Genomic DNA, 25,295 nt, shown 5'->3' with positions numbered 1-25,295 from the left:
TGCACATAGTCGAAGGTCAAATGTCAGAGTCCTGGTTTATCCTCTTTGTAAAAACCCTAGTTGGGCTCGCCTTAGACATTAGTGTAGCTATTTTTTGTAAATTGTAAAACGCTTTTAATCAAATGCTCGAAACTTGCCCTTGGATGCCTGGTAACCATACATATTAGGAAATGCCCCATAAAGGGTTCCCCCAAGTGAGGGAATTGCCATATCCGAAGTCATTTCCCATCACTACAATCTGTAACACATATTCCAGTCCCTTAATGTAGTAAAATAAAATAAAATGAAAGGAACTGATTGATTGCAATTTGCAGCAACAGAAAGCAAGTAGCATGGATACGGTCAAAGAAATCATTTGACCACCGGAGAAAGCTTAACATGACCAATACAAGCAGCTCAAATTAACAATTGAAGTGGAAACCCGCAGAAGAGAAGAGAGCAAAATTTGCCTTCCAAGGAGGCAAGAAGACCCTAAAAAGACAACCAACAAAACAGAAAACTTGCTCCACCAGCGAGCATTTTCAGCTGGCAGGATGCAAATGCAGTTGATGATGGAGAGAACCTGCACCACATCCAGAACCTGACGCTCTTGCTTTCTTCTGGAGCACAAAGAATGAGATAAACTGTATAGGGCGCATTATTAGATGGGAGTATGATAAAATGTTCCCATTCTAATACTCTGTGTAAATTCATCTAAATACCACTATATCATATCCTCTGCTCTTATTGCAGAATGCTTCTTCTAACTCTACCCAGAGAATCTCCTCAAAATTGGTTCTCAAAACGAGGAAAGCCATAGCACCTCTTTCACATACCAAGTCAGGTCTGCAAACAGGCAAGAACTTACACTTCCTAGCTCCCTCCAGAATTTATTTGTCAAAGAGTCATATACGAGGAGCACCTCCACCTATTGTCAGGCTTTGGCTTCCAATTATTGCTCTTCACAGGCTTCAACAGTCGCTCAATTTCAAGCTCAGACTGCAGTCTCCTCAAATGTCCACCACACTGTTTATGCTCCAAAGAAGACCCTCCATAACCATTGGGTTCCTCAGGACTAAACTTTCTTTGATAGGGAGACTGCCACTTAGCTTGCAAATAAGGAAGAGATCTCCAAGGGGGGAAAGGCATTGAATTCTGCTTCAGAGAAGATCTAGCAGCTTCAACCATAACCTGAAGGAAATGTTTCAGCTTTGTCAAAGAGCCCACAAAAACTACAGGAAGTGAATTCAACATTCTATCATAGGACTCCACAGCTCTAGCAATCTCAAAGTGACTACGGAAATCAATATCAATTATCAGACGTTCAGAGCTTGAGCTTCCAGCATTCGTGTAGTTAACCACATCGATGTACTCATGATCCCCTGAATACCAGAATGGAAAAACACATGTTATCGAACCAGCATTATTACCAAATAAATTCTTCATGAAAAGGTTCGTAGACATTGGCAGCAAACCACAGAAGAGTTTCATTCACTGTCAATTAGAAGGCAGTAAGAGAAATGGACAATGCAACCAGCTTAGCAAGAATCAGTGCAGAAGGCAAGATGTATGTTGTATGTTACAGATGCCTTAGAAAACCCTCCAACACATTTTGAAATTTCAAATCTTGGATGTCAACTATATAAATGCATGTTGGAAATTAGAACAAGATTATACCTCCAGGAACCTTGGAACTGCCAGGCCACTTGGCTGCACAAACACCAGCATCATAACCAGAAAGCCTCAGAAGCTTCACCAAGGAAAATCTGATGCAGCTGGCATTACATAAACCAGACTTGACGTGCAGAAGGTCCTTCTCGCTTATAGATATCAGAAGTGAATTAACCACCGAAAGCGTGTCTATCTCAAATTGATCCATTGCCAGCTTGTGATACTATATGATATGAAAAACAAAAAAGGAAGATGTAAGCAATGACTCATGACGACCAGTCTTCTATTGTATAATTACTACAGATTTATTCAGATTAGGAGCTATTTTTTCATTATTCAAAAAAAAGAGTGGGGTGGGGGAATAAGAAGAGAGGAAATAAGTTAGCTTGAGACACAAAAGGAAATGTGTAATTCCTACGATTTCATGCGAATTTAAGGAGAAAGAGGAAAGCAGGAGTTTCTAAGTCTTCTATCAACTGTAATTTTACAAGTATGTTGTAATTTGGAGTTGTTAATTTGCACTTGAAAATGGTAAACATAACTCCAAAACAGGCCTAAAGTGCAAGTAGGCATTCACTTCATGACGCTGAAATGTTTAGCGAGGTAGACAAGTTACTGCATAGATGATTCAACTAGCCACAAGGTTTCGCTATAACGCCATGCCAAAACATTGTTGGAGATATACTCAAGAGGATCTCGTAATGTACAAAACATCTGTGAAATAACAAGTCCACGTATCTACAGAGAAAGCAAAAGACAGACTCCTGACTAGCTAAAGAATATGCCCAAGTCTTGGAACCAGCCAATCCCTTCCTTACCCAGGTCATCTCTGGAAAGAATATAACAAGAATTACTACTGTATTACAACCTAGGCAACACAAAGTCTTAAAGAAGCAACATCGGCACATATAAGATTTTCAGGGTACAATTCATTCAATGGAAAATTAAGGGAAAAATCATTTAAAAAAAAAAGGAAAGCTCCTTCTATTTGTTTTGTTTTGTGAAATTCTAGAAAATCAAAAAAGAAATCCTATAACCAAATTTCGAAGCTTATAATCTAGGCAACAAGGCATGAATGAATCCTTCTGAGCCCTTCAAATGAGCGGGAAAACAAGAGCACAATTCTTTCAAGAGTATTCCTCCTCAATCAATCACCAAATGAAAACTCATAAAAACAAAAGAACTTGCAAAAAAAAACATTCCAGAAAATAAACAGTTAACTTTTAAAACAAAAGAAAAAAATGATCAAAACTAGTCCTTAGATGAACAAGACTTACAGAAATTTTGTCCGCGAGGTCAGCGATATCGCACAATCCAGACTCGCTATCGCTGCTACACCTGGAGTCAGCTCCCCCGCTACTCCCATACTCCAAGAATTCACTCACCATCATCGCCAGGTCATGTTCGCCATCCGACGGACTAAACCCTCCGTCCATCTGTCCCATACTTGCGCCACCTCCGCCTCCGGCAATCCCCGGTCTCACCCGCCACAAAAAATCTCCTGATGCCGCACAAACTTTACAGTCCATCATCGTCCGCACCGTCATAACAATTTCACCATTTTTCTTTCAACGGCCAAAAAATCAGGAAACGAAAAATAATACGAATTGAACTTAACAAAATTCTGTAAATTCAATTCAAGTTTCCTGAATTGAACGATCATTAGGTGTTACTCCGATTGAAGATTTTCCTCGAATTCCGAACCTTATTCGGACTATCAAAATTCTATGACTAATAGGAGAAGGCAGTGAAACTGAGAAAGGAATTCGTGCATTAAAAGGCAAACCAAAAAAAGAAAAAGAAAAAACAAAGTATAGAGGATTTTCTTTTGTTATTTTTTTTTTGAAGGATTATAGAGGATTCAATCGAATTGAATTTTCGATTGGAGAGTTATATATAGGTTTGAAGGTGGGGATATATTTGGAACTTTTAGAATATGATCCAGATGGGTGAGGTGAAGAAAAGAATACTCGAGGAGAATGGAGTGCAAGCCTGCAACCCCAGGAGGATGAAGAAGAAGAAGAAGCGCGGCGACGGACAGCTACTTCATATAAAATTAAAAGAGGGAACGTGAAATGACATTTCTGGGCTTTGCCTTGGAGGCTTTTCGTAATACCCAAGCAAAATCCTGCGACTTCAACGGATAAGGTGAATGAATATGGAGACGCATGTGGACGGAACTACGGGGTTTATTCCCTTTTTTTTTTTTTGAAAATATTACGGGGTTTTATTAAATTTACAGCTTCTTTGCCATCTGCTTATAATCCGCTGTCGATCTTTCGGTGTTTTGCCTGCATTAAATCACGGTAGACGTTAAATATTACTCACAGCTAGCTTTGCTCGGGTAGAAAATTTGGCAAGTTGACAGATGACAAACTATTTATTTTTTTGTGTTTGTTACGTTGTTCCAAAAGAGTACAAAAGATATTTTGTATTTTCTCCTAACCTTGTTAAATATCAAAAAAAAAAAAAGCAAATAGAAGGATGCATTATTAGCTTCATTTATGTATTTATGATTTATGTATGCATATTAGAATAGTAAACTCATTCGTTTTAATAGAAAAAATTTTGCCACCTATTTAGTAAAATCAAAGGACATCCCAAGTTTACCTAAACAGCAAATTATTTGTGATGCAATGACTATTTTGATCGAATTTTGTGTTCCAAAATTTACCTAAAAAGAGGCCTATTGTGGATTTGTCCACCTCGGCAACCCCGCACTCAATGGATACCAGGACCCGGCACAAAAAAGGCCAGGAGGGACCTCCCCAGGATTCGAACCCCGCACCTTAAGAATGTTAGGATTGAAGTCCTGGTAGCCATTGAGCGTCAACAAAAGTTTACCTAAAAAGTGAGAAGGAAAAGGGACAATGTCTAGAAAGCATAAGTTATGTGAATAGGAAAATTAATTTTAAAAAATCGAGAGAAAAATGGATAACATTCAGAAAGTATCAGATATTAGAAAATTTTTTTGTCGTCAATTTTTTGAAAAGAAAACTTTTTTTTGTCATGTATACATAATACTACAATTTATCTTCTTTTTTTTTTTTTTTTTACCCTCATACGATACTTCTCCCTAAAGAATCCTTCAAATAGATTTTATGTTTATTTCCACTAGCTCAACACTTACAATAGAATGGCTTGGCTAGTTCGTTGTTTCAATTGCAAATAATCAAAGAAATGTGACTCACGAGGCATATGGGTGCCGTGATCTATTGGTATTTTCACTTAGATATATGCATGTCTACTTCACCCCCACAGGGAAAAGCAATTTCATTGTCAAGCTCATTTTACACCTTCTTTTTCTTTTTTTTTAAGCTCACTCCTGAGATTGGATTTATCTTATCCGCATCCTAGAAAATGATTCTATTCATTCGAGCGAGAGTAACATGTTGTTTTGTTTTCTTCGTTATTTTCGTCGGAGCGTCATGAACCAACATTTGTGATTTGTGGTGGGCGTGCTAAAGCGATGGCAAGAAAGCAAAGTAGAAGAAATCAATTTGTCAAGAAGAGAGAGAGACAGGGTGAGGAAAGGGGTAGGAAGGGCATTAAAATGCATGGACAAATGGGACAAAATCCGGCGACAGGCCGCCCGGTGATGGGTTTCGAGGAAATTCTTACAGTTACAGGAGGTTTAAAGTTCAGGGTTGACTGGAGCGGGATGACGTGATTCGCACGGCAATTCCCTGGCGACGAAGCGCGGTGATGAACGTTAAATAGTTGACTTCGAACTCGGCTTCTCCGATCGTCTTCCAACTTCCACCGCCATACACCCATGCAAGTTGCCAACCAATATCACATGGGATTTTCATTTTTTTTAACAACCCTTAATTGATAATCCCATATGGGAAGGACTGGTTAGGGACTTAGGGTTGGTGATTAATTATTTGAATCACCAAGTGAGAAAACAAGCATGTTGCCTTAATTAGTGCAAATTTTCTCTATTCAATCCAGATTCAGTAGCAATTGTTCGTCAAAAAGGTGCAAAATAAGAGAGTTAAATCTATATCTCTCCATCTTAAATCAAGTACTTATGTACGTTTTAATGCTTTTTTTTTTTTTTGAGGAAAATGTTAATTTTAATGCTAATAATGAAAATACAGCACATGCCAATTGTGTGCATTCACAATGAATCGCGTGAATTTACCTTCTCTCAGTCTCGGTTGCAAGCGAGTCCAAAAGCCTTGCATCACGTTCCCCTTATTTTCCCCATTAGAGAGGGTTGAGTTTTAATTGGGGTTCGCAAGTTATGCATGCTGCTTGACTATTAGCCAGTTGTTCCAAAAGAAGGCGTGTTCAATATTTTACGTCGCCTGACTTGATCAAATCAGGAACAGATCTTATGCGTGAATTAAAACATGCAAGATTTCAAGTTTAAGTGGATAACTATTTGGTGCGCAAGCCATTCCCAGTGCCCAGGCCCCCTTTTATTTTTGGGAATACACTTTCACTTCTTTTTCTTTCTCTTATAATTATCATTATCATTGTTATTATTAAGTAAATTTTATATACACTGATAGTGTATATACTATCACCGTTGAATCCATGATATACGTGCAAAAGTTGGATTTTAAATTTAAATTTTGTACATTTGTCATTCATCCAACGCTGATAGTATAAACACTATCAGTGTTATAAAAAAAGATTAATCCTATTATTATTGTTGTTGTTGTTGTTATTATTATTACTATTATTGGTTTTTTGGGTAAAAGGATTATTACTTGCTCTATAAGGAGGCGATCGATAAGTATACATCCAACTATCCAACAGCATATTTGATGGTCTGGATGATTACCCTAATTTTCGACCACTTTTTAATATGAAAAGCATACATATTCACATTTAATATTGGGTTAATTCCACTTTGTCCCCCCAAACTTTGGACGATTACCCACTTAAGTCCCTAAACTTCAAAATGGGACACTTAAGTCCCTAAATTTATAAATACCTCCCACTTAAGTCCCTGAACTTATAAATAGGGACACTTTAATCCCTAAACCCTCATAAAATGGGACACTTCGACCACCAACGGCATTCATGATTTGTTAACAATTTTCCTTAAGTGGGAGGTATTTATAAATTTAGGGACTTAAGTGTCCCATTTTGAAGTTTAGGGACTTAAGTGGGTAATCGTCCAAAGTTTGGGGGGACGAAGTGGAATTAACCCTTTAATATCTCATATATCTAGGTACTTTTTGGAACAAATTTTACTTTTACAAAAAATTAACATCATAGGTCTCTCCCTTAATTAACAAGGGTTAGCCAAAGACAGCACTTAAAGCTCCGGATGTAGCTCAATCATTGAATAGTGAAAAAGAGATAAACCACATTTAAGCAACGGATCGGAGTGGCTTTAATACTCTGATGAGAAAATGCCTCGGTATATTAGAATATCTACAAGAACGATTCAAAGCAAATTTGGCTAGCTTTTAAAAAGATGTATCGCTACAAGATGGAAAGAGAATTGAATCTTAAAAAGGCGTTAGACTAGACCAGATGAAAAAAGCGTTAGACTAGACCAGATGATACTTTGAATTCTGTGTCTTTTCAGGGTCATTAAAAAATTGTACATGGTGGTTTGCTTTGTTGACGAATTCTAAACGCAATTACCTTGAAAGAATTCTGCTAATTTAGTAAATTGTCCATGTTCAGAATTGAGTTTCGTTTGCTGTATTTCAAGTATTACTAAATGTGTATTTTTTTTTATATGAGAATCAATCGACGCGTATGATATATTATGCAAGTGATATTTTCACGTTCAATTGATTGTGTGAAATTCGCATGAAATGTTTTGTTAAATCAGTTGATTTTGACTCTTGATTTAACTTTAGTTAGATTTTTTTAAAGTTTAATACGTTAGGCAATTTAAGTCGTCAACATCAAATTCAAAAAAATCCAAGTCGTCGCTCATGACAAATAAGACTTATCATTGATAGTCCAACCAACGGGTCCATTCAGAAGTTGATCTTAAATTGGACCTCAAGCCTCAATTCTTAAACTTAACTACCATTCTCTGAGCTACTTACCTACTACTCCTATACTAACGTTAACGTAGTGTTTGGATACCAAAATTATTCTAAATAATATTTCGTTTGCATCACAAACATATTTCCCAACCTACCTTTTTATATTCTCAATCACCTTTTTATCTCACATACATCATATCACAAAAAGTGCTACAGTAATTATTTCAAATAATATTTCAAATAATACACTATCCAAACAAACCACTAAAGTATTATTTCAACTTGTTATTTTTTTTAAAATAGTATTTACATATTGCGTTCATTACATTCCAAAAAAAAAAAGAGATTAACAGTAAACTTTTTAATTAAAAAGTAGTATACCGTTTGGATTAGCTGTTTTTGGAGATATTTTTGAAATATTTTACTATAATAATATAGGTGAAAAACTTTTACTGTAGATGAAATTAATTTTGAGGTTATTTTTTGTGTTTTCGAGATTGGTTTTGAAATTTTTAAAATTATTTTTATTTATGTATTACTGTAATATTGTATATGAAATTAAAATTTTTTAAAAAAATGACGGATCCAAAACGGAGCTCTTGAGTATTCTATAGAATACGCAATCCACAATCTAATGTTCAGCTAAGTATAGACCCACAGACCTTGCTCAAGTTTCATGAAATAGATCCCACCATCAAAATGTCGTATAACCGAAAACAAACCAGACAGCTCACGATTTGTTAACTCTGATTGATTGATTGATTGGCGAATATTGCTTGAGGTTTCGGTTTCACCGCCTCAATAATTTAGAAGTTCTAGGATTTTAGGTGGGCCACCACGTTGGGCGGAAGCGCGGAAGATCATTTATTTATTTATTCCCATTAGACAACCAGAATGGATCAATTTATGCAGAAAATTATTCAATAAAATGATTGTTCATTCAGAAAAGGCGGATGGTCTTTGCTTTGCCAATCTATGGTCATTGGTTACAGCTTATAAGATTTTGGACGTTAGAATACTGTCAAACAGATTGCATCAAAAATGAAGAAAAAATAATCAATGCTGACGGTTAGGAACAAATATACGTTTTTTAAGTTTATAACTGCCTTCACATATTATACTAGAGAAGTTAAAAAAATCCACATGTTATGTTGCGGATATTCTGAACATTGAGATCTAAGCCCTAATTACAAAAAAAAAAAAAAACACAGTCTATCTAATGGTGTATTAGTAGTATAATGTAGGCAATGTATAGGGTAAGGTTTTTCTATACGGACTATATATATATATATATCCCAAATTCCAAACGTTATCGCACAAAGTCCATCTCTGGTCTTTCTAATAAGCCAGAAATCAGAAGAAAAAAAAATCCCTCTCCACATCCTTCCTACGTACCTCAGTCTTTTTTCTTTCTTATCATAAATGCTTTGATCAAGTCAATCTTGGCAAATTATGGAAGGAAAACCACCACCCGCCAACCACGTTTTAAATAGGGTCCAGCTTCCTCATCCTGCCAATTCGATTATCTACCACTACCAGAAGGGACGGAAAAACTTCAATAACACCAAAGAAAAAACAAGAATGCGGACCTTTTGATTTTGACAAGTGACAGCCATATCAATATCCAAAACGATAAGAATTGAAGCAATCATCCTCCAAGTCATTCATACGTGCTCGAGGATGGAGCATGAAGCTGGCGCGGGCAGAGTTTTTGAAATAACTAGTGTGAAATGTTTCGTTATCTTCTGAAAGAGTCGAGTTTTTCAGAGTCCTTTTGCTTCATGAATAAAGGTTCAGAACCGTGCATATTTACAAGAAAAATGAGCAAACATTAAATTAAACCCTCTGCAAATAGCCACACAGATCCATACTTTTTAGGTGCTTATTTTCCTCTTTACAAAAAGTCGAATGCCCGGTGGAAGACGTCACTTCTTTTAACGGAAAGTTTTACAGAATTCCAGCATGTTCAATCGTTCATCATCAAATTACTAGTTCCACATGTCCAGCCACAATTTATTGGGTAATAATCTAAGGTGTGGGGGCCGCATGCAGGGAACAGTGGACATGTCACAGTACCTATTTTAAGGATTACCTTGCGCTCTTCGGTTCTGTCTCAGCCAGCCACTTAATCTGTATTCTTCTGTTCATTTCTGGCATTTAAAACTATATAGACACGTGGCAAGCAGAACTGGTGTACCTAACTGCTGCATGATAAACCACCAATGCAAGGGGGCTTTAGTTTGGTCCACAAAAATGCACATGCTTACAGCTCAATTATCAAATACAAGCAACTAATTAAACCACAATTTGATCAAATCTCATGGAAATAGAAGTAGGATTATAATAATCTGTGCTCAAGTATATCAGAGCAAGAGATGCCGAAACTTGGCTAAAGCATCGACCATGCTGTATCGATATTTTTTTTGGCGCCCGGGGGGGGGGGGGTGTTTGGGGATGGAGGGAACTGCTAACAACTTCTCCAAAATTTGGTATTCGTGCATAGCAATTTTTTTTTCTCCTTATATTAGTTTCCAAGAGTATACAACATTCTTCATTGGTCAAGATGTTCGAGAAGCACAAGAATTTGCACACGTCCAACACAAAGGATAAGGATAACCCCATGTGTAACGCGAAGCCAGCAGATGCGTTGATAAATTGGCAAGGATAGGAGCCAAACTGGACAGTAACTTGGCTATATTGATGACTGTCCTCGAGAACTAGCGTTTGTCTTTGCTGAGGACATCAAAAGAATTTGTCTTTCTCGTGCACTACATATCCGTATAAATTTAAATCATTTAAATGACAAAGCCATCTATAATGACAATCGATGGAAGGCACCCGTCAAGATGGTGGTGGCCACCAACCCAAAGATTATTGACTGTTGGTTGCTTCGTATTCTCATTCTGATGTCAATATATGGTTAGAAATGGCACGTACAACTGCGCACGCGCCATTTCGTGGCATTATCTGGGTCAGAGTTGTATGATCACAGAAATCTCAGCCGGGGGAATTGTCTAGTTATTATTAGTGTCTATGCGAAGTGACGACGATGGTAAAGTAAGCAACGAGCTTAATGCAACATTCAACTGCCTGATAGCCACTCTGCTTTTATTAGCAGAAGAATTCTCCGGTTGAAACAGTCTTGCCTGATTTATCTGACAACCTAATGATGTGTCAAAATCAAACAATATTCAGTACTGTTTTATTCAACCTCAGGCCACTCGCTCCCCAACCTTCCACACCCTCATCCAAAAGGCATAAGACCCTCTTTGAATTATAGGTTGGAGGTTTAAACTCCACCTGCAGTAAAAAAAATTTAAAAGTGATATTAAAATACCCTTTTGATCTAGTCAGATTTATATATTTATTAATTCCTTACACAATCTCTTTAGCCTCCCATTCTTTTGATTCTCCCTTTCTGTAGAACATGATAGATTAGATTATATAAATATTATCGTTATTGACAGGAAAAAAAATTAAATAATTCAATGCGTGCTCATAGTTTGCTCTGCGCCTGGGAATCTTACTCCATGACTGCACCACCACATGTTGTGTTGATTCTAGACCAAAATAAATCATATAAGTAACAATAATTTCTCTAATAAAATTTAACAAATAAATTAACAAAAATTCATACCTCAATATTGCATTAAAAATGCAAATAATTGTACCATAAAAATGTTAATTTGGCATGGGTTGAGACGTGGACCAAGTCGCTCTCTTTAAGACTATTCGCGCCCCTACGGAGTATCCTCCGGTGTAGTAGGTCTCAGCATGTCGCCTCCAGGATATAACAGCCCAACCTTTTGCACACTATAGTCTACTCCAATCTACACTATTGGAATAAAACAGAAATCTCCCACTAACACTGATCTTTGCCCTATAAACTCTTATAGTAGTGGAAGAAAAATAGAAGGTAGTATAGAGATAGCAAAGTATATATTTGGTTTGGTTGATAGATGCCTTATATATAAGCTAAGAAATTAGGAATATTAGAATTCTAACATTAATAGGAATTAACACCTCATATTTCAGTTACAAAATTGAAAAGTCTAAATTCATTGTATAACGGTAAAAAATTATTAAATGAATTCATAAAACCTAATCATTACATAGGTTACAAAAACAAGACATAAATCTCATAAGTTACACATTTAAATGTTTCAATTTGTAACTGAAAATTTATTTAATGAATTTGTAATTTATTTAATTTGAATTCAAAATAAATATGTGATATTTTTTATTAAAATATCCAACAATCCCCTACTTATTTTAATAAAAAATATAATATTCAAAACTTAACACTTAATAGGGCAAAGATTAAAAATTCATGCATAATGAAGGTGGCGATGCCTTTAAACCTTCACTTAGTGCTCAACAATTCCTGTGCTAAAGTCAAAATGAACTTAGCCTTTAAACGATGACTACTTGAGGGCACGTGAAATCGTATCACACGCATGAACCTTTCAGTGTTCTAAAATAGGTTTTATAAGCCAGCACATTTATGGCCTCGTGCTTTATCCCAATTTTCATGAGTGCTCTAAAGAACTAGCCCAAATTCTCATAGGAAGCGGCCTTACTTCCACACTCATATAGGTGAGTCTATCAAGGATGCTCCCATGACTTAGACATCCCACCCATAAGGGCTACAGAACTCATTAAGAGAATAAAAATCCCAACCTCACTTATCGTCATAGGATCACAAATGCACTTACATCATAGGGATAGACAATATAATCAAAATAGTACATATTAATCAACCAAATCACTCTATGATTCATTTGTCTCCAACCTAGTTCTTGGAATCTCCAGTCCCTAGGTGGTTGTATCCTCATAGGTGATTTTTAACATATATTGGACTTTTGTCTTATCCCCCTCGATGTGTATCATATCCTTGACTCAGGCTTGAGATTTATTTTTTCAACACAAATAAAATAACAAAAATATGATATTCTCAAATTTTTTCAAATAATCTCTTAGTAGTCCAAATACATGGAACCAATCTTCGATGAGAAAATTTCTCATCCATATATTTTTGCCAAATAGTGTAGACGCATATTTACTTATATGTAATTTTTTAATTTTTTCCATGGCCATTAGTCTAGTGATGCACTAGAAGCCATTCTCAAAAAACTCCATGGTTATTTTTGCTTTTGCAAAAATATCAAAAAATATTTCAAGTACCTTCACATCAGGTCATACTTTTTAATGAATGCTAGTATCAAGCAAAGCCACATTAATTTCCATCATTTCTGTAATCTTCTCAGTGGCTGCTAATCTAGTAACCCGCCACTCTCATAATCCTCAATGAATTTTCTTTTGTAAGAAAACTTCATAAGTAATTCAACTCTATCCAAATCATGCCTCACTTTTTAATCTGCACAACTCAAATTAGAGATTAAGAAAATTCAAAAAATATAATAGTCAATGCACTATTATGCTTTAATTTCAAAATGCATCCTGCAAGTAATGCAAGCCTTATAATGAAAAATCTCAAGGGTTTCAAAATTCATAGCTACCAGCTAAGTCAACATCCACTGTCTGCGTTTCCATCCAAGCATAGTCTCACTATAGTCATGCTTGGTAAGGAAATTATAAGTATTGCAGTTTGCATTAAATACAAAGACAACCACATAGCAAACAACATGAAATAATTTAATACAAATCCCAAAGTTGTTGGTTGCCTGCAAATTGATGACCTTTGACTCGAATACATATTTTTCAATGTACAACATCACATTTTCAACTCAAAAGTTCATATTCACAATTTTAACATAATACAAGTCAAGAGAATAGAGTTGTTGAGAATTATATGGCTAATAACTTTATATTTCACAACTTCAAGCACCAAAGCTATTATCCATGTATATAATTTTTCCTTGGTGACAGTATAATCTTTTCTTCATGTATTATCAATACCGTTTATTGCTTGTGAAAATGCAAACCTTAAGCTTGACTAATATCATATGAATTCAAGACAAAACTAGAGAATTTTAAACCCCCACTATTTAAATATAACTTAAACCCTCATAATTGAAATTTTTTTTTTATATACATCTTGATACCACTATTCTTCAACGTGTCATAATCATGCACTCAATTGAAGAATGCAATCATATAATTACATACCCCCACTATTTCTAACAATTATTCATTCAAGACAACTCATGGAGTTCATATGTTAAGATAGTGCAAAAATAGTGTTCTAGGTACTCAAAATGATATACACTCAAAGTAGTACATAAGCATAAGAGCCATCTTATTGGGTACAAATCACACATTAACATCAACAAGAAACTTGACTTTTTTAAAATCACACACATTCAACAACTAAATAGTTGCAAAGTCATTCATATATTTTGAGATCACCATTGTTTAAAATGAAGCTGTCTACAGGCTTGGAAATTGAACTTGACTCCAAGTTATACATGCATTGTGTTTAGTGTATCTCGACTGCAGTTGAATTCAAGTTGATGGCCTACTGGTTACCATTGTTTGAACTATAATGTCATAAGACTTGTACTTTTGCACAACAATTTTTTTTTTAATCACGTTGAAAACTGAAACCAAGAAAATACTCATATACAAGTCTTTTAGGCATACTTCAAAACTATGAGATCGTACACATTAAAGTAATAAACTTTTAAATAGGAGCAATATCGTCTTAAAATTGTTGGTTCTAGACCAAAATAAATCATATAAGTAACAATAATTTCTCTAATAAAATTTAACAAATAAATTAACAAAAATTCATACCCAATATTGCATTAAAAATGCAAATAATTGTACCATAAAAATGTTAATTTGGCATGGGTTGAGGCACGGACCAAATCGCTCTCTTTAAGACGATTCGTGCCTCTACGGAGTATCCTCTGGTGTAATAGGTCTCAGCACGTCGCCTCCAGGATACACCAGTCCAGCCTTTTGCACATTGTAGTCTACTCCAATCTACACTATTGGAATAAAAGACAGAAACCTCTCACTAACACTGATCTTTGCCCTATAAACTCTTATAGTAGTGGAAGAAAAATAGAAGGTAGTATAGAGATAACAAAGTATATATTTGGTTTGGTTGATAGATGCCTTATATATAGGCTAAGAAATTAGGAATATTAGAATTCCAACATTAATAGGAATGAACACCTCATATTTCAGTTACAAAATTGAAAAGTCTAGATTCATTGTATAACGGTAAAAAATTACTAAATGAATTTATAAAACCTAATCATTACATAAGTTACAAAAACAAGACATAAATCTCATAAGTTACACATTTAAATGTTTCAATTTGTAACTGAAAATTTATTTAATGAATTTGTAATTTATTTAATTTGAATTCAAAATAAATATGTGATATTTTTTATTAAAATATCCAACATGTTGTACGTCATTCACATTAGTTCATAACTACGACAGTATTTAAGGGCTATGATTGAAATATACCCGCTTCTTCGATCTCCACATTTCATAGACAGTCTCGGCGAAGACTAGCCTTCGAAACACAGGCTTACTAAAGAAAAGAAAAAAATTCCCATTCATAGAGTGTGCTGCAGCATCATAAGAAACAAGTACACTCCATCTCCTTATCATTTAAAACATAACACGTAAACTAAGTTATTTTTATTCAGGCTAATGGCCTTCAGCTGCTTACAATATGACCAACAAAACATCTGATCCATGCCATTCCTCGTGTCGCAATAAACTAACAGCCATAAAAAGCAATGATGACCGCTAGTTAATTGAAAAAGAGAGAGCAGAAGCTTCAACGCTGAGTTTATCTATGTGTTCAGGTTTTAAAGATAAGAAACCCAAACAAATGCCACATTCCTTTCAGTGAACTTCTCAATGCTTTTTCAACATGAAAAGGGATCGACAACAGCAATATTGGGTAGTTTACTCAAACACAGCAGTACCTCCAGCTAGCATTCTGAATGTAGTTACTTCAGCAACAAATGTTGAGGTGGTTGCTAAGCCAATTGAAAATACCACTGGGGGTACGATCATCTATCTTTCAATTGACGCTGAGTCAAAAAACACAAAAAGTTAGCATCACAACCTCATCATGAAGATTAACTATATTATTCGCTCACTCACAATTTGTCAAGTACTTTCAAGTGCTATAGCTATGTGTTGGCAAGTTCCATGCCATGCTGCATGCCTTAACGAAAATATTCTAAGGGCAAAAAGATACAGATATACGGGAATGGGAAGCTCACCCTTGGCCCACGGTTGGCCGTTTGAGGCTGTCTGTTTGACACGCTGTCTGAATCCTGAATCATATCAGGACTACTGAGCTTATAAAATGTCTGAAGAGCCCTTGTCACAAATGGCCGCACTATATTTGCTTCCATTGCTGACAGATTTTTCAGCTAAAAAATTGAAGGGTGATAATCAGGACTTACTACAAATGAAGTTCTCTTGCTGTTACAGAGCATCTATATGCATGAAATGGTTGTGGATCAACATTAACAAGCTAACAAATAATTTCTATAAAACTGAATCAAATTCAAGTAGCAACACACTTGCCCACTTGAATTTTTGCTCCTTACCTTCCCTTTTAATCCAATAAAATATCAATTCTGAGATTGAAGAACATAACGATTATAAGCCCACTACCACCCTACCTTTAGACTGTAACAGGAAATATCATAACTCCATTGTCTACATTTGCTTTCTATTAGATCTAGAAATCAAATAGAAAGATTGACACATAGAACGAACATAGACATTCTAATTCTAAAGCAGTTCAGGTACCAGAAAAGGACATTATATCCTTGGAGGAGGGATAAACCAATTCTGAGACAAAGAAGTGCATTTGGTTAAGGATGTAAAAGGATAACTTTAGTAAGAGACCAGGGGTTACTCTTCCATTAAGCCAAGTATGTTCAGAAAAGCACTGAGAAGAAAATCATTGCAGGAAGCACCAGTCAAACAGCAATCAAATCACAAACAGTCGCACTCATGTTAGAAGCAAATACTAGTAAGTTACTGATGGCATACGGTCCTAAGCCAATTTTGCAGTAGTCAGACACTGGAGCAAAATAAACAGTGGTTCTACACCTACATTTTCAACGTGACAACAATGATAATCTCATGTCTAACATAGACAGGAAATAAGACAACAGATATGCAGGCACATAATCTCTTGTCATCTTCTCAGCTTTCTTTAACGTTTCACTTTTTGAGAAGAATCAAGAAAGGACATCTCCAAGCTCAAATGTCATAACCTCAAGATATAAATTGAAAGGTAAAACCTATCATTTCAACAATGAATTCACAAAAATAAGAATAAGTGTACCCTCAATGCATATGTTCGCTCCCTTGATATTATCTCTAAGCCAGTTCCAATTTTGTGAAACCGCACATCTTTGATGTCCTCAATCAATGACCTTACCTAAAAGCATTAAAATTGGCATTCTGTAAGCAAATATTACTTAAAGTGTAACTAGAGAACATCAAGGGACCATTTAACTAACCATGTATATGTCAGGAATGTCATCACGTGCACTACACAACAAATGCCACCATCAACACAGGAAAACAACAAAACAAGCACTCATCATGAGAAAAAACCAATAACTTTCGAATACAAAATAACATACAGAGCAACTTACTGATCAAAAAGAAGCCTTGAGATTTCTACATAATGGAATGGTAATGGCTGAAACTTTTCAGCATCTCTCTCTGCTTCCAAAACTTGTGTCAACTTTTCTAGTTGGCAAAGATGAATTGAAGACAATTAACAATCCGGTACGATCTCTTCTGTTACTCATTTCTCTTTCAAGTAACATTTAGTATCCTCTCTGAAAATCTACTCACAAACCCAAATAATTTCAAGCAATTTATGTTGCACCATTCGCATTTTCCTTCAAGTTTTCATTTTCAAAATTTCTTGCTAACCGTAGAACGAATTTAATGTAAAGCACTTCAATTTTTTCACCAAACGGGCCCGCCCCAAGTTGAATTCATATCCAGTTGTGCAGAACACGAACTGGCAAAAGGTAGAGCATCAAAATACGAAAAGTGATTAGAGAAAATTCTTTAAAAAGCAAAACTCACCAACAGACATCCAGTCAGGAGGTCTAATTGTGCATTTCCCTCTCCTCTTCAAAGCCACAGCTAACCAAACAGGCACCTGAGTAGCTATTTGTGGTCTAAATGGGCCAAAATCTCCCTGGCAAGTTCAAAAAGCAAGAAAAAGAAAACGGTACTTTTCACATAAGCAGATTGCAAAAATTTTCTTCTGGGCATATATAAAGCTAAGTTGAAAGACTAGAATAGTACGCAGATGAGGTTGAGAGGATCCATCCTCATATTTGGTACAATCTCAATCAGCTCATCTTCCGCTAGAAACTCCAACTGCAAAACTCAAACAGATACAATATTTTTTTAAACAGACAAAAGGAAGCAAAATCCTACTTAATTAATCCTATAAAAATGAATTAACAATTTAACTTATTAGAACCTCGGCAGCAGAGAATGTGGCTGCATGAGCATCGGCTTGGCTGGCCATTTCAATAAGATAAAAGAAGATTTTGGGGTGAATTGTTTTCCAGTATAGAGTAGGGAAGGAAAATTTGACGATTTCTAAGAGAATGGCAGGTGAGGGTTGAGGACGATAATAAAATCAGTGTAGTGAAAGTGAGCCCTAATTTGGAGATGGCGGGAAACTGATTTAGGGACTAAAAGGGAATTTTCCATTAGTGAAGTCGGTTTTTGCAATCCACTTTAAGGGCAAAAGCGTGATGTTGAGCGATTGACTTCATTGGGCACAGGCGAGCAGGCGAGCAGGCGAGATTCCTAACCATCAGCCTTTGGATTGGTGGCCACTGGCTACCACCTGCCTCCCACCAATTTGTCATATTTAAATGTGGCTTTATTTAAAAAATTCAGTCGAGTGTGTAGTGCATCCGTTTGGTTCGATGGTGGTTCAATCCCTTTCGAATTATTCCAGGACCTAAAGAGGTCCTCCCCTTTCTTATAGTATAGGAAGTTATCGTATTGACAAAAAAAAAAAAGAGTTGGCGAGACTCCTTCATGGGGAATTATTGATGCTTTATGTGCTTAAGTGCCAACGATCTATGACAAAATAATGATGATAATTGATAAGCAATAAACAAGATATGCCAATAACAAAAGAATTGATTTTTTTTCTCTTTTTTTTTGAATGAGGGTAATTTATGATGGGTTTGCCATTATACTAGTTAGATGTGTTTTTACCAGCACAAATGGTTTCGTTTGGATTAGCTGTTTTTATAAATGTTTTTGAAATATTTTATTGTAATAGCGTATATGAAAAAATTTTACTGTAAATATATTTTTTGTGATGTTTTTTGAGGGGTTTTTGATATAACTTTTAAAATTAAAAATTTTTTATGATACTTTTTAAAAATTAATACTACCATCTACAACCACCATTGCCACTATCCCCACCCACCACCCCTTCCCTCTCCTTTCTCCTCCTCCTCCTCCCTCTCCTTCCCTCTTTCTCCTCCTCTCCCTTTCCAACCATCCCTTGATTTGATCGAGGCCTCTGGTCGCAACCAAAAGATCCCTTCTGGTTTTTGATGGGGATTTTTTCTTCTGACTCCTCTTAATGCAATTGGGTTCTCGTTTACTATAAGCCAGAATAAGATAGATGTAGATGTTGCTCAAAAAAGAAAGGAGGAGGGGGGAAAAAGAAAAAGAAGAAAAAAAACTCTTCCACATCCCCTAGTGAACCAGCCTCTTCCCTGACATTGGAATTGGGATGGATTGAGTTGGGTCTAAGCCCATAACCTGTATACCCAAACTAAGGTTGGAGTACATTTGTCCTGAAATAAAGTTGGTCCCTAGGGCTTAGAGCGGTCCAATCCATGGAAAACGAAACCCAAAACTTTTACTTAGGCTGACGTCGATAATCACGGGGAGGGAGGAGCAGTTACGAAGTTAGTGTGACCTCTCAGACCATGCATTTAGATAGCAAGCAAGTTGACCAGATTACCCTTGCGAAGCTCCGAAGCTTAACGAGGAACAATTAACAAGGACCAGCAATACAACATCTGTGGATATTCCGTGAAAGGTCAAGCTAGTCATTTCAGACAGCAGTGATATACAATCCACTTAGATCCGCACATTTTCACAATTTCCTAAAATAAAAAATCAAAGCCCCGCAATATAATCCTCGATCACCCCTGAAAAACCCCAAAAAGCATTAGAGCGCCCGCAGTTTTCTTCCTTACACCACAATCCAGTTGAAATCCTTGCAATCGTCGTCCATCATGGGTAGAAAGTTCTTCGTCGGAGGCAACTGGAAATGCGTAAGTCTTTTTGTTCGTCAGTTGTTCGTAATTGGCTATTTCTACATATCTAGTGTTTCTTTTTGTGTGCTTTGCGAATCGATTTTTTTGTTTTGTTTTGTTTGGAGATCGTTCTACATTTACATGGTGGTATTTTCAGCTGATCTAGCGAAGTGGATACGGTCCAGATCCTGATTCTGAATTTTTGACAACTGTGATTGGAAAATTCTGCTTTATTAGTAACTGGACAATTTTGGTAATCTAGTGACTTGAGCATCGATTTTATAACAGCGACTGGACTTCAAAGCTTGTTGCTCGTTGTTGTTTCGGACATTATTAATTGCTTGAAATAAAGCAAAAGGAGAAAATATTTTACCTCAGATTTAAGCTCTCGTACATTTGATCTGGCAGAAAATTGATGTGGTTTCATTAATTAGAGTTGAGTGACTTTATTTCACTAAATAGCTAGTGTGGCTAGAATCATTGTTGATTCACGGAGCCAATGCTATGGACTTCAGTTCAAATTTAAGCAGTTAGAAGAAATTTTGTATGGTTTACCTAATCAGAGTTAACGATTTTTGTTGGTACTAATTAGCGAGTGTGTCTATAAAAGTTGATAATGAGAGGAAATTCTATTATTCGTGCAGAATGGGACCAATGAGGAGGTGAAGAAAATAATCTCAACACTTAATGCTGGTGATGTTCCGTCTCAGGATGTGGTGGGTGAGTAATCATGGTACTACCTTCGTTTGGGTAGCATTTTAGTTTGCATTTACTTTTTGTCTTCAAGTTTCCTGATGTTCCTGAGAGCTTGTTATTGCTGCAGAGGTTGTTGTGAGCCCTCCATTTGTGTTTCTTCCATTGACCAAGGGCTCATTGCGATCGGATTTCCATGTTGCCGCCCAAAATTGTTGGATTAAGAAAGGGGGTGCCTACACTGGTGAGATTAGGTACGTCTGGCAGATAATCTTTCTATTGTCTTAGGATGCTGGCTGCAGGGTATAATCTATTGGTCTTTTTAAAACTTGTTACTTTCTGCCACGGGAGACTCCGATGTGGAAATATTGGCTCTATAAGTTTGCAGTGCTCCTTTTCGCATGTGTTTAGTGACAACTAGTTTTGCATGAATACCAATTTGGTTTTATTTCTTGAAATATAAATTATCTGCCATTCTGTGATATCGCTAACATATTGTTAAAAAGTTATATCCAGTTTCAACGTTAGGTTATAACAGATGATGAAAACTTTTTTTTCTCACATAATTGTAATTTAGTGCTGAGATGCTTGTCAATTTGGACATTCCATGGGTCATTCTTGGTCACTCAGAGAGGAGATTGATATTGGGTGAATCAAATGAGGTAACCTTTCTCTACTTCTGTAACAAGTTTATGGACTTCAATTTTGTTCACTATTCATTTCAAGCAAACTCTTTATGCTTTTGCTGATTAACCTATCTTGACCGCTGTCTGTTTTCTTTCAAGTTTGTTGGAGATAAAGTTGCATATGCCCTTTCTCAAGGTTTGAAGGTAATTGCCTGTGTTGGAGAGACTCTTGAGCAGAGAGAATCAGGTTCAACTCTGGAAGTTGTTGCTGCACAAACTAAGGCAATTGCAGGTACTGATATCAGTAGTCTCTTTGGAGACACGGGTATGAAATGTGCGGCTGCTATTGCAGTCTGCTTCATGTCCCACACTTACCTTCGCTTCTGCAGAGTGTTTGTGTCTTAATGAAACTTGTTGCTCTGGAACATGATAAGCTTGGCCCCAAATACTTGGGGAAGTTAAAGCACCTTTTGGCCAACAACTAGTCCGGATGTCTTGACCATATGATTACTAGTCCTTGTGATGTTATGTTTAACTTAATTTGAAAATTCCCTCCTTAATGGGCTCAGTTTTCTGTCACCCGAGTGTTTTGACTTATGTGAGATCTGAGTTCAATGAATAAATCTCTGATGAATTTCTAGTTAAGGACTATGGCAGTTACTTGATCGTACGTTTCTGGTTGTTTTGGTTTCATCTCTATGTTTTACTGGGAAATGACTTTCCATACTCTACTAGAGTATAGCAGACACTCGGACATGCCCCACAACACTATCATACAAAGGTGAGAGGCGAGAGATAAAAAGCACTAGTTTTCTAAAGAGCTCTTTTGTTTCTTAATGTACTCAAGTATCAGAATAATATTTGTCCAGAACCTAATTGGTAGTATGTCCAGTTGCTTTTTCATTGGTCACTTTTAACTTGTATATGTTATGCATATGTCATTATCAGGTTTTAGATTGGCCTCAACAGTCATTAGTTTTTTAGCTGACTGCTTTGGAATTCCATCCACATTGCAGACCGCGTATCAGATTGGACTAATGTGGTTGTAGCTTACGAACCTGTTTGGGCTATTGGAACTGGGAAGGTTGCAACTCCTGCTCAGGCCCAAGAAGTAAGTCCTTAGCTAATTTTATACATACTCTACTCATTGTCTAAGTTCTGTATTGCTGATTATCAACCAAAAATATGGCTGATAACATGTGAATGTTCAAGGTGTAAGAACTGTATATACAGAACTTTGGTAATTGATTTCTTGTGGCGCTTGGAATTGTCTAGAATTACTTGGTCACTTGGTGGTAGAAGACAACACCAAAAATTTTGCTTAACGAATATAATGTTCTTGATGAAGTTTTTGCTAATGTGAAAATGTTGGTGAGTATGCAAGGTTGATAATGTCTTGAAAGATGAACTAAAATGACCTAGTTGCTTGCTTTCTGCACTATAAATTGCTTACTTGAGAGGAAAACATTACTTTAGCCTAGCTCTTATTCTTGGTCAGAATTGGAATTTCATTCGATGAATTTGTTGGTTTTTATTTTCCTGGGAGGGCCTGTGCTTTTTTCGGGATAGCTTTGTTTGCCTCCCACAGACAAACTGTATAACACAAGTGACTACAGATAGGCTGTCTCTATCTCTTTTGGGCAGCTTAGATGGGTTTGGAGAACATTTTTCAAAAGTAGAACTTTGGGTTTCCTGTGTGCTTATTTCATCGTGGGAAACTAAAGAGATCATGGATTTAGAATTTTGGGATCAGATATCCAAATTTTTGGATAATATTTGAACAATTGGTTAAGGTCCTTTTTTTGTTGGGGGGGGGGGTTGGTTGTGTGGATCTATTGTTAGTCGTGTACTACAGTAATTTCCGTGGCAAAATAGTTGCCTAGAATCCAGGTCTATGAACCAAACTGGTTCTTCAATAAACCCATTACTGGCGTCTTTTTATACTTTTTTCCTTCTTTGCATTATTCACTGATTACCAAAAAATAAATCTGCTAAGGGGTTAATTTTGCATGTTAAAATTTATCTTATTTTGGTATGTCCAGTTCTTATAGGAATGTGAAAGTTGGCTTAACTTTTTCAGTTTTTTACAATGTGTGTTTTTGTCATCATGGTGAATAATAGGTACATGCTGAACTGAGGAAATGGCTTCACGCTAATATAAGCCCTGAAGTGGCTGCCTCAACTAGAATTATCTATGGAGGTAATCCTGTCATTTACCAACTCCATGTTCAAAAAATTTCCCAGTGTTTGTTTTTAACATTTCTTCCCAATCCTTGTGTTAATTTCTAGGTTCAGATTTGGAACTGTAAGATGAGCAATTGATTAAAGTGTCATGTACTGATGCTTTGACCTGGCAACGAAAAAAATAATGTTAAACTTATTGTTCTGTTTGGCGTACTGTCAACTGGCAGTCTTACTCTGAAATAAAAGACATCTCAAGTTTTCAGCATCTACCAGACTTGGGTTCAAGTTTGAATTCTAAATAAATATTAACAAAAGAAGAATGGGTTTAAAATAGAAAATTCTGAACCATGCACTTGTCAGCTCTGATTTTAGAAATACATTATCTGCCATATTAGTTACTATTGATGTATGAAGGTATCCTTGAGAAGTGATGTTGTAGAATTTATTTCCTAACATCTCAATTACATTATGAAATTTAATGAACATAGATTACTGGATTTTGTTGATTATTGAATATACTAGAAGTGAAAAGTATGTCTTGGGAGGAAGTTTGGGAGGGTGGGATTATAACCGAAGGATAAGCGTAGTTGTACATGGAAAGGAAGCTCCATTTCAATGTCATAATCAGATGTTTTATAACACCTTTATGGTGATAAGAACCTTGCGTATGCATACCTTCCATCAGGGGGAAGTCTGCTGCACTTTCTGCTATTGTTGCCTGGAAACATATAGACTTTGGTCGTTCGTTTTCTTTTGGGGTTTTAGTTTTGGTGGCATTAAACTTGGGTCCCACATATTTTAGCCCTCTTTGCTGGTGTCATATGGCCATACTACAACTATGTGAGATTAATAAATGGTGAGGCACTATGTTCAAAATTGTCTATAATTATGCTTTGGACTCTGCAGGTTCGGTGAATGGTGCCAACTGCAAGGAATTAGCTGCACAAGCTGATGTTGATGGATTTCTTGTAGGTGGAGCTTCTCTCAAGGTAATGATCTCATTAGAGTTTTTGCTCCACTTCTTCTCTTAGACGGTTTATGACCTTGATGTTCTCAATTACTCAAAGAAGCAAGATTTGAAAGAAGAATAATAAAATGATAAATATGTAAAAATAAAGCAGAAGATGTATTTTCTGTCTTCTGATTCTCTTTTTTGTGTCGCTAGCCGGAGTTCATTGACATTATCAAGTCTGCAGAGGTGAAGAAGAGTGCTTAAGCTCTGTATCAGACATCAGTGGTGGTGAAAGTTTTGTTTATTCTACTTGAGATTTCTTACCTGGAGTAAATCATGCTTTTTCACTTTTGCTACATGTACTTTTACAGCGTTTAATTTGATAACCAAGCTGAGCTCTTCATCCTATTTCAGCAAACATAACCACCCCGACTATTTACGAATAAAATTAGCTTGACATTGGTTAGTGTGCGCATATATTTGCTTTTTTGTTTTTTAATTTCTTTTCAGCAAGAGAAGGTGGGATTTAAGAAGCAGAAAGGTACGTGGCATTGGAGCATGCATTTACTTCTAGTTGCTTGCGGCAGTGTTGGCTTTTTAAGAAATAAGTTTGGTTGATAGTTTGGCTAACCGGCTAACTGCTAATAGAAAATGGTATTTGCATCTTGGTGTTTTGGCTGCACATTCGACGCATGAAAAATAAATTGTACATGGGAAACGAAGCAGGCAGTGGAAAGGGATACGAATCAAAGGCTAGGAAAACAGGGATAAGAGCATCAAATCATTCATAAGCAAAAAACAAAACAAGCATACGAATCTTAAAATCCCCACAATTTCTAACAAATTTTGAACTCATTTTTCTAATGCCCCTGTCTATGTAGTCTAACGGTAGAATCCATGAAACAGAAACCTAGAAACGTAACATGTGGCTCTGTTTCTTTTG

General features: G+C 36.2%; 3 protein-coding genes across 3 annotated transcripts; 1 reads left to right on the top strand and 2 right to left on the bottom strand.

Annotated features, from left to right (window-relative positions):
* Positions 1 to 279: 279 nt before the first annotated feature.
* On the bottom strand, positions 280 to 3,755 carry LOC113730483 (uncharacterized). The gene is made up of 3 exons (XM_027255194.2): positions 2,928 to 3,755; positions 1,657 to 1,873; positions 280 to 1,361 (listed from the first exon to the last, which is right to left on the bottom strand). The coding sequence occupies exons 1-3, from the start codon at positions 3,195 to 3,197 to the stop codon at positions 877 to 879; spliced, it is 972 nt and encodes a 323-aa protein (XP_027110995.1). The 5' UTR covers positions 3,198 to 3,755; the 3' UTR covers positions 280 to 876.
* An 11,368-nt stretch (positions 3,756 to 15,123) lies between these two features.
* On the bottom strand, positions 15,124 to 18,375 carry LOC113730488 (DNA replication complex GINS protein PSF2). Its single transcript, XM_027255201.2, has 8 exons — positions 18,082 to 18,375; positions 17,901 to 17,975; positions 17,676 to 17,790; positions 17,231 to 17,327; positions 17,093 to 17,123; positions 16,915 to 17,010; positions 15,833 to 15,985; positions 15,124 to 15,637 (listed from the first exon to the last, which is right to left on the bottom strand). The coding sequence occupies exons 1-8, from the start codon at positions 18,127 to 18,129 to the stop codon at positions 15,617 to 15,619; spliced, it is 636 nt and encodes a 211-aa protein (XP_027111002.1). The 5' UTR covers positions 18,130 to 18,375; the 3' UTR covers positions 15,124 to 15,616.
* A 1,368-nt stretch (positions 18,376 to 19,743) lies between these two features.
* On the top strand, positions 19,744 to 24,827 carry LOC113730486 (triosephosphate isomerase, cytosolic). Its single transcript, XM_027255199.2, has 9 exons — positions 19,744 to 19,915; positions 20,542 to 20,617; positions 20,721 to 20,844; positions 21,168 to 21,252; positions 21,376 to 21,508; positions 22,233 to 22,327; positions 23,338 to 23,416; positions 24,307 to 24,389; positions 24,566 to 24,827. Exons 1-9 carry the CDS (start codon positions 19,877 to 19,879, stop codon positions 24,614 to 24,616), a joined length of 765 nt encoding a protein of 254 aa, XP_027111000.1. The 5' UTR covers positions 19,744 to 19,876; the 3' UTR covers positions 24,617 to 24,827.
* Positions 24,828 to 25,295: the final 468 nt, after the last annotated feature.

This window comes from Coffea arabica, chromosome 2e (genome assembly GCF_036785885.1).
Source record: "Coffea arabica cultivar ET-39 chromosome 2e, Coffea Arabica ET-39 HiFi, whole genome shotgun sequence".
NCBI lineage: Eukaryota > Viridiplantae > Streptophyta > Magnoliopsida > Gentianales > Rubiaceae > Coffea > Coffea arabica.
This window is presented reverse-complemented; position numbering and strand designations above follow the sequence as displayed.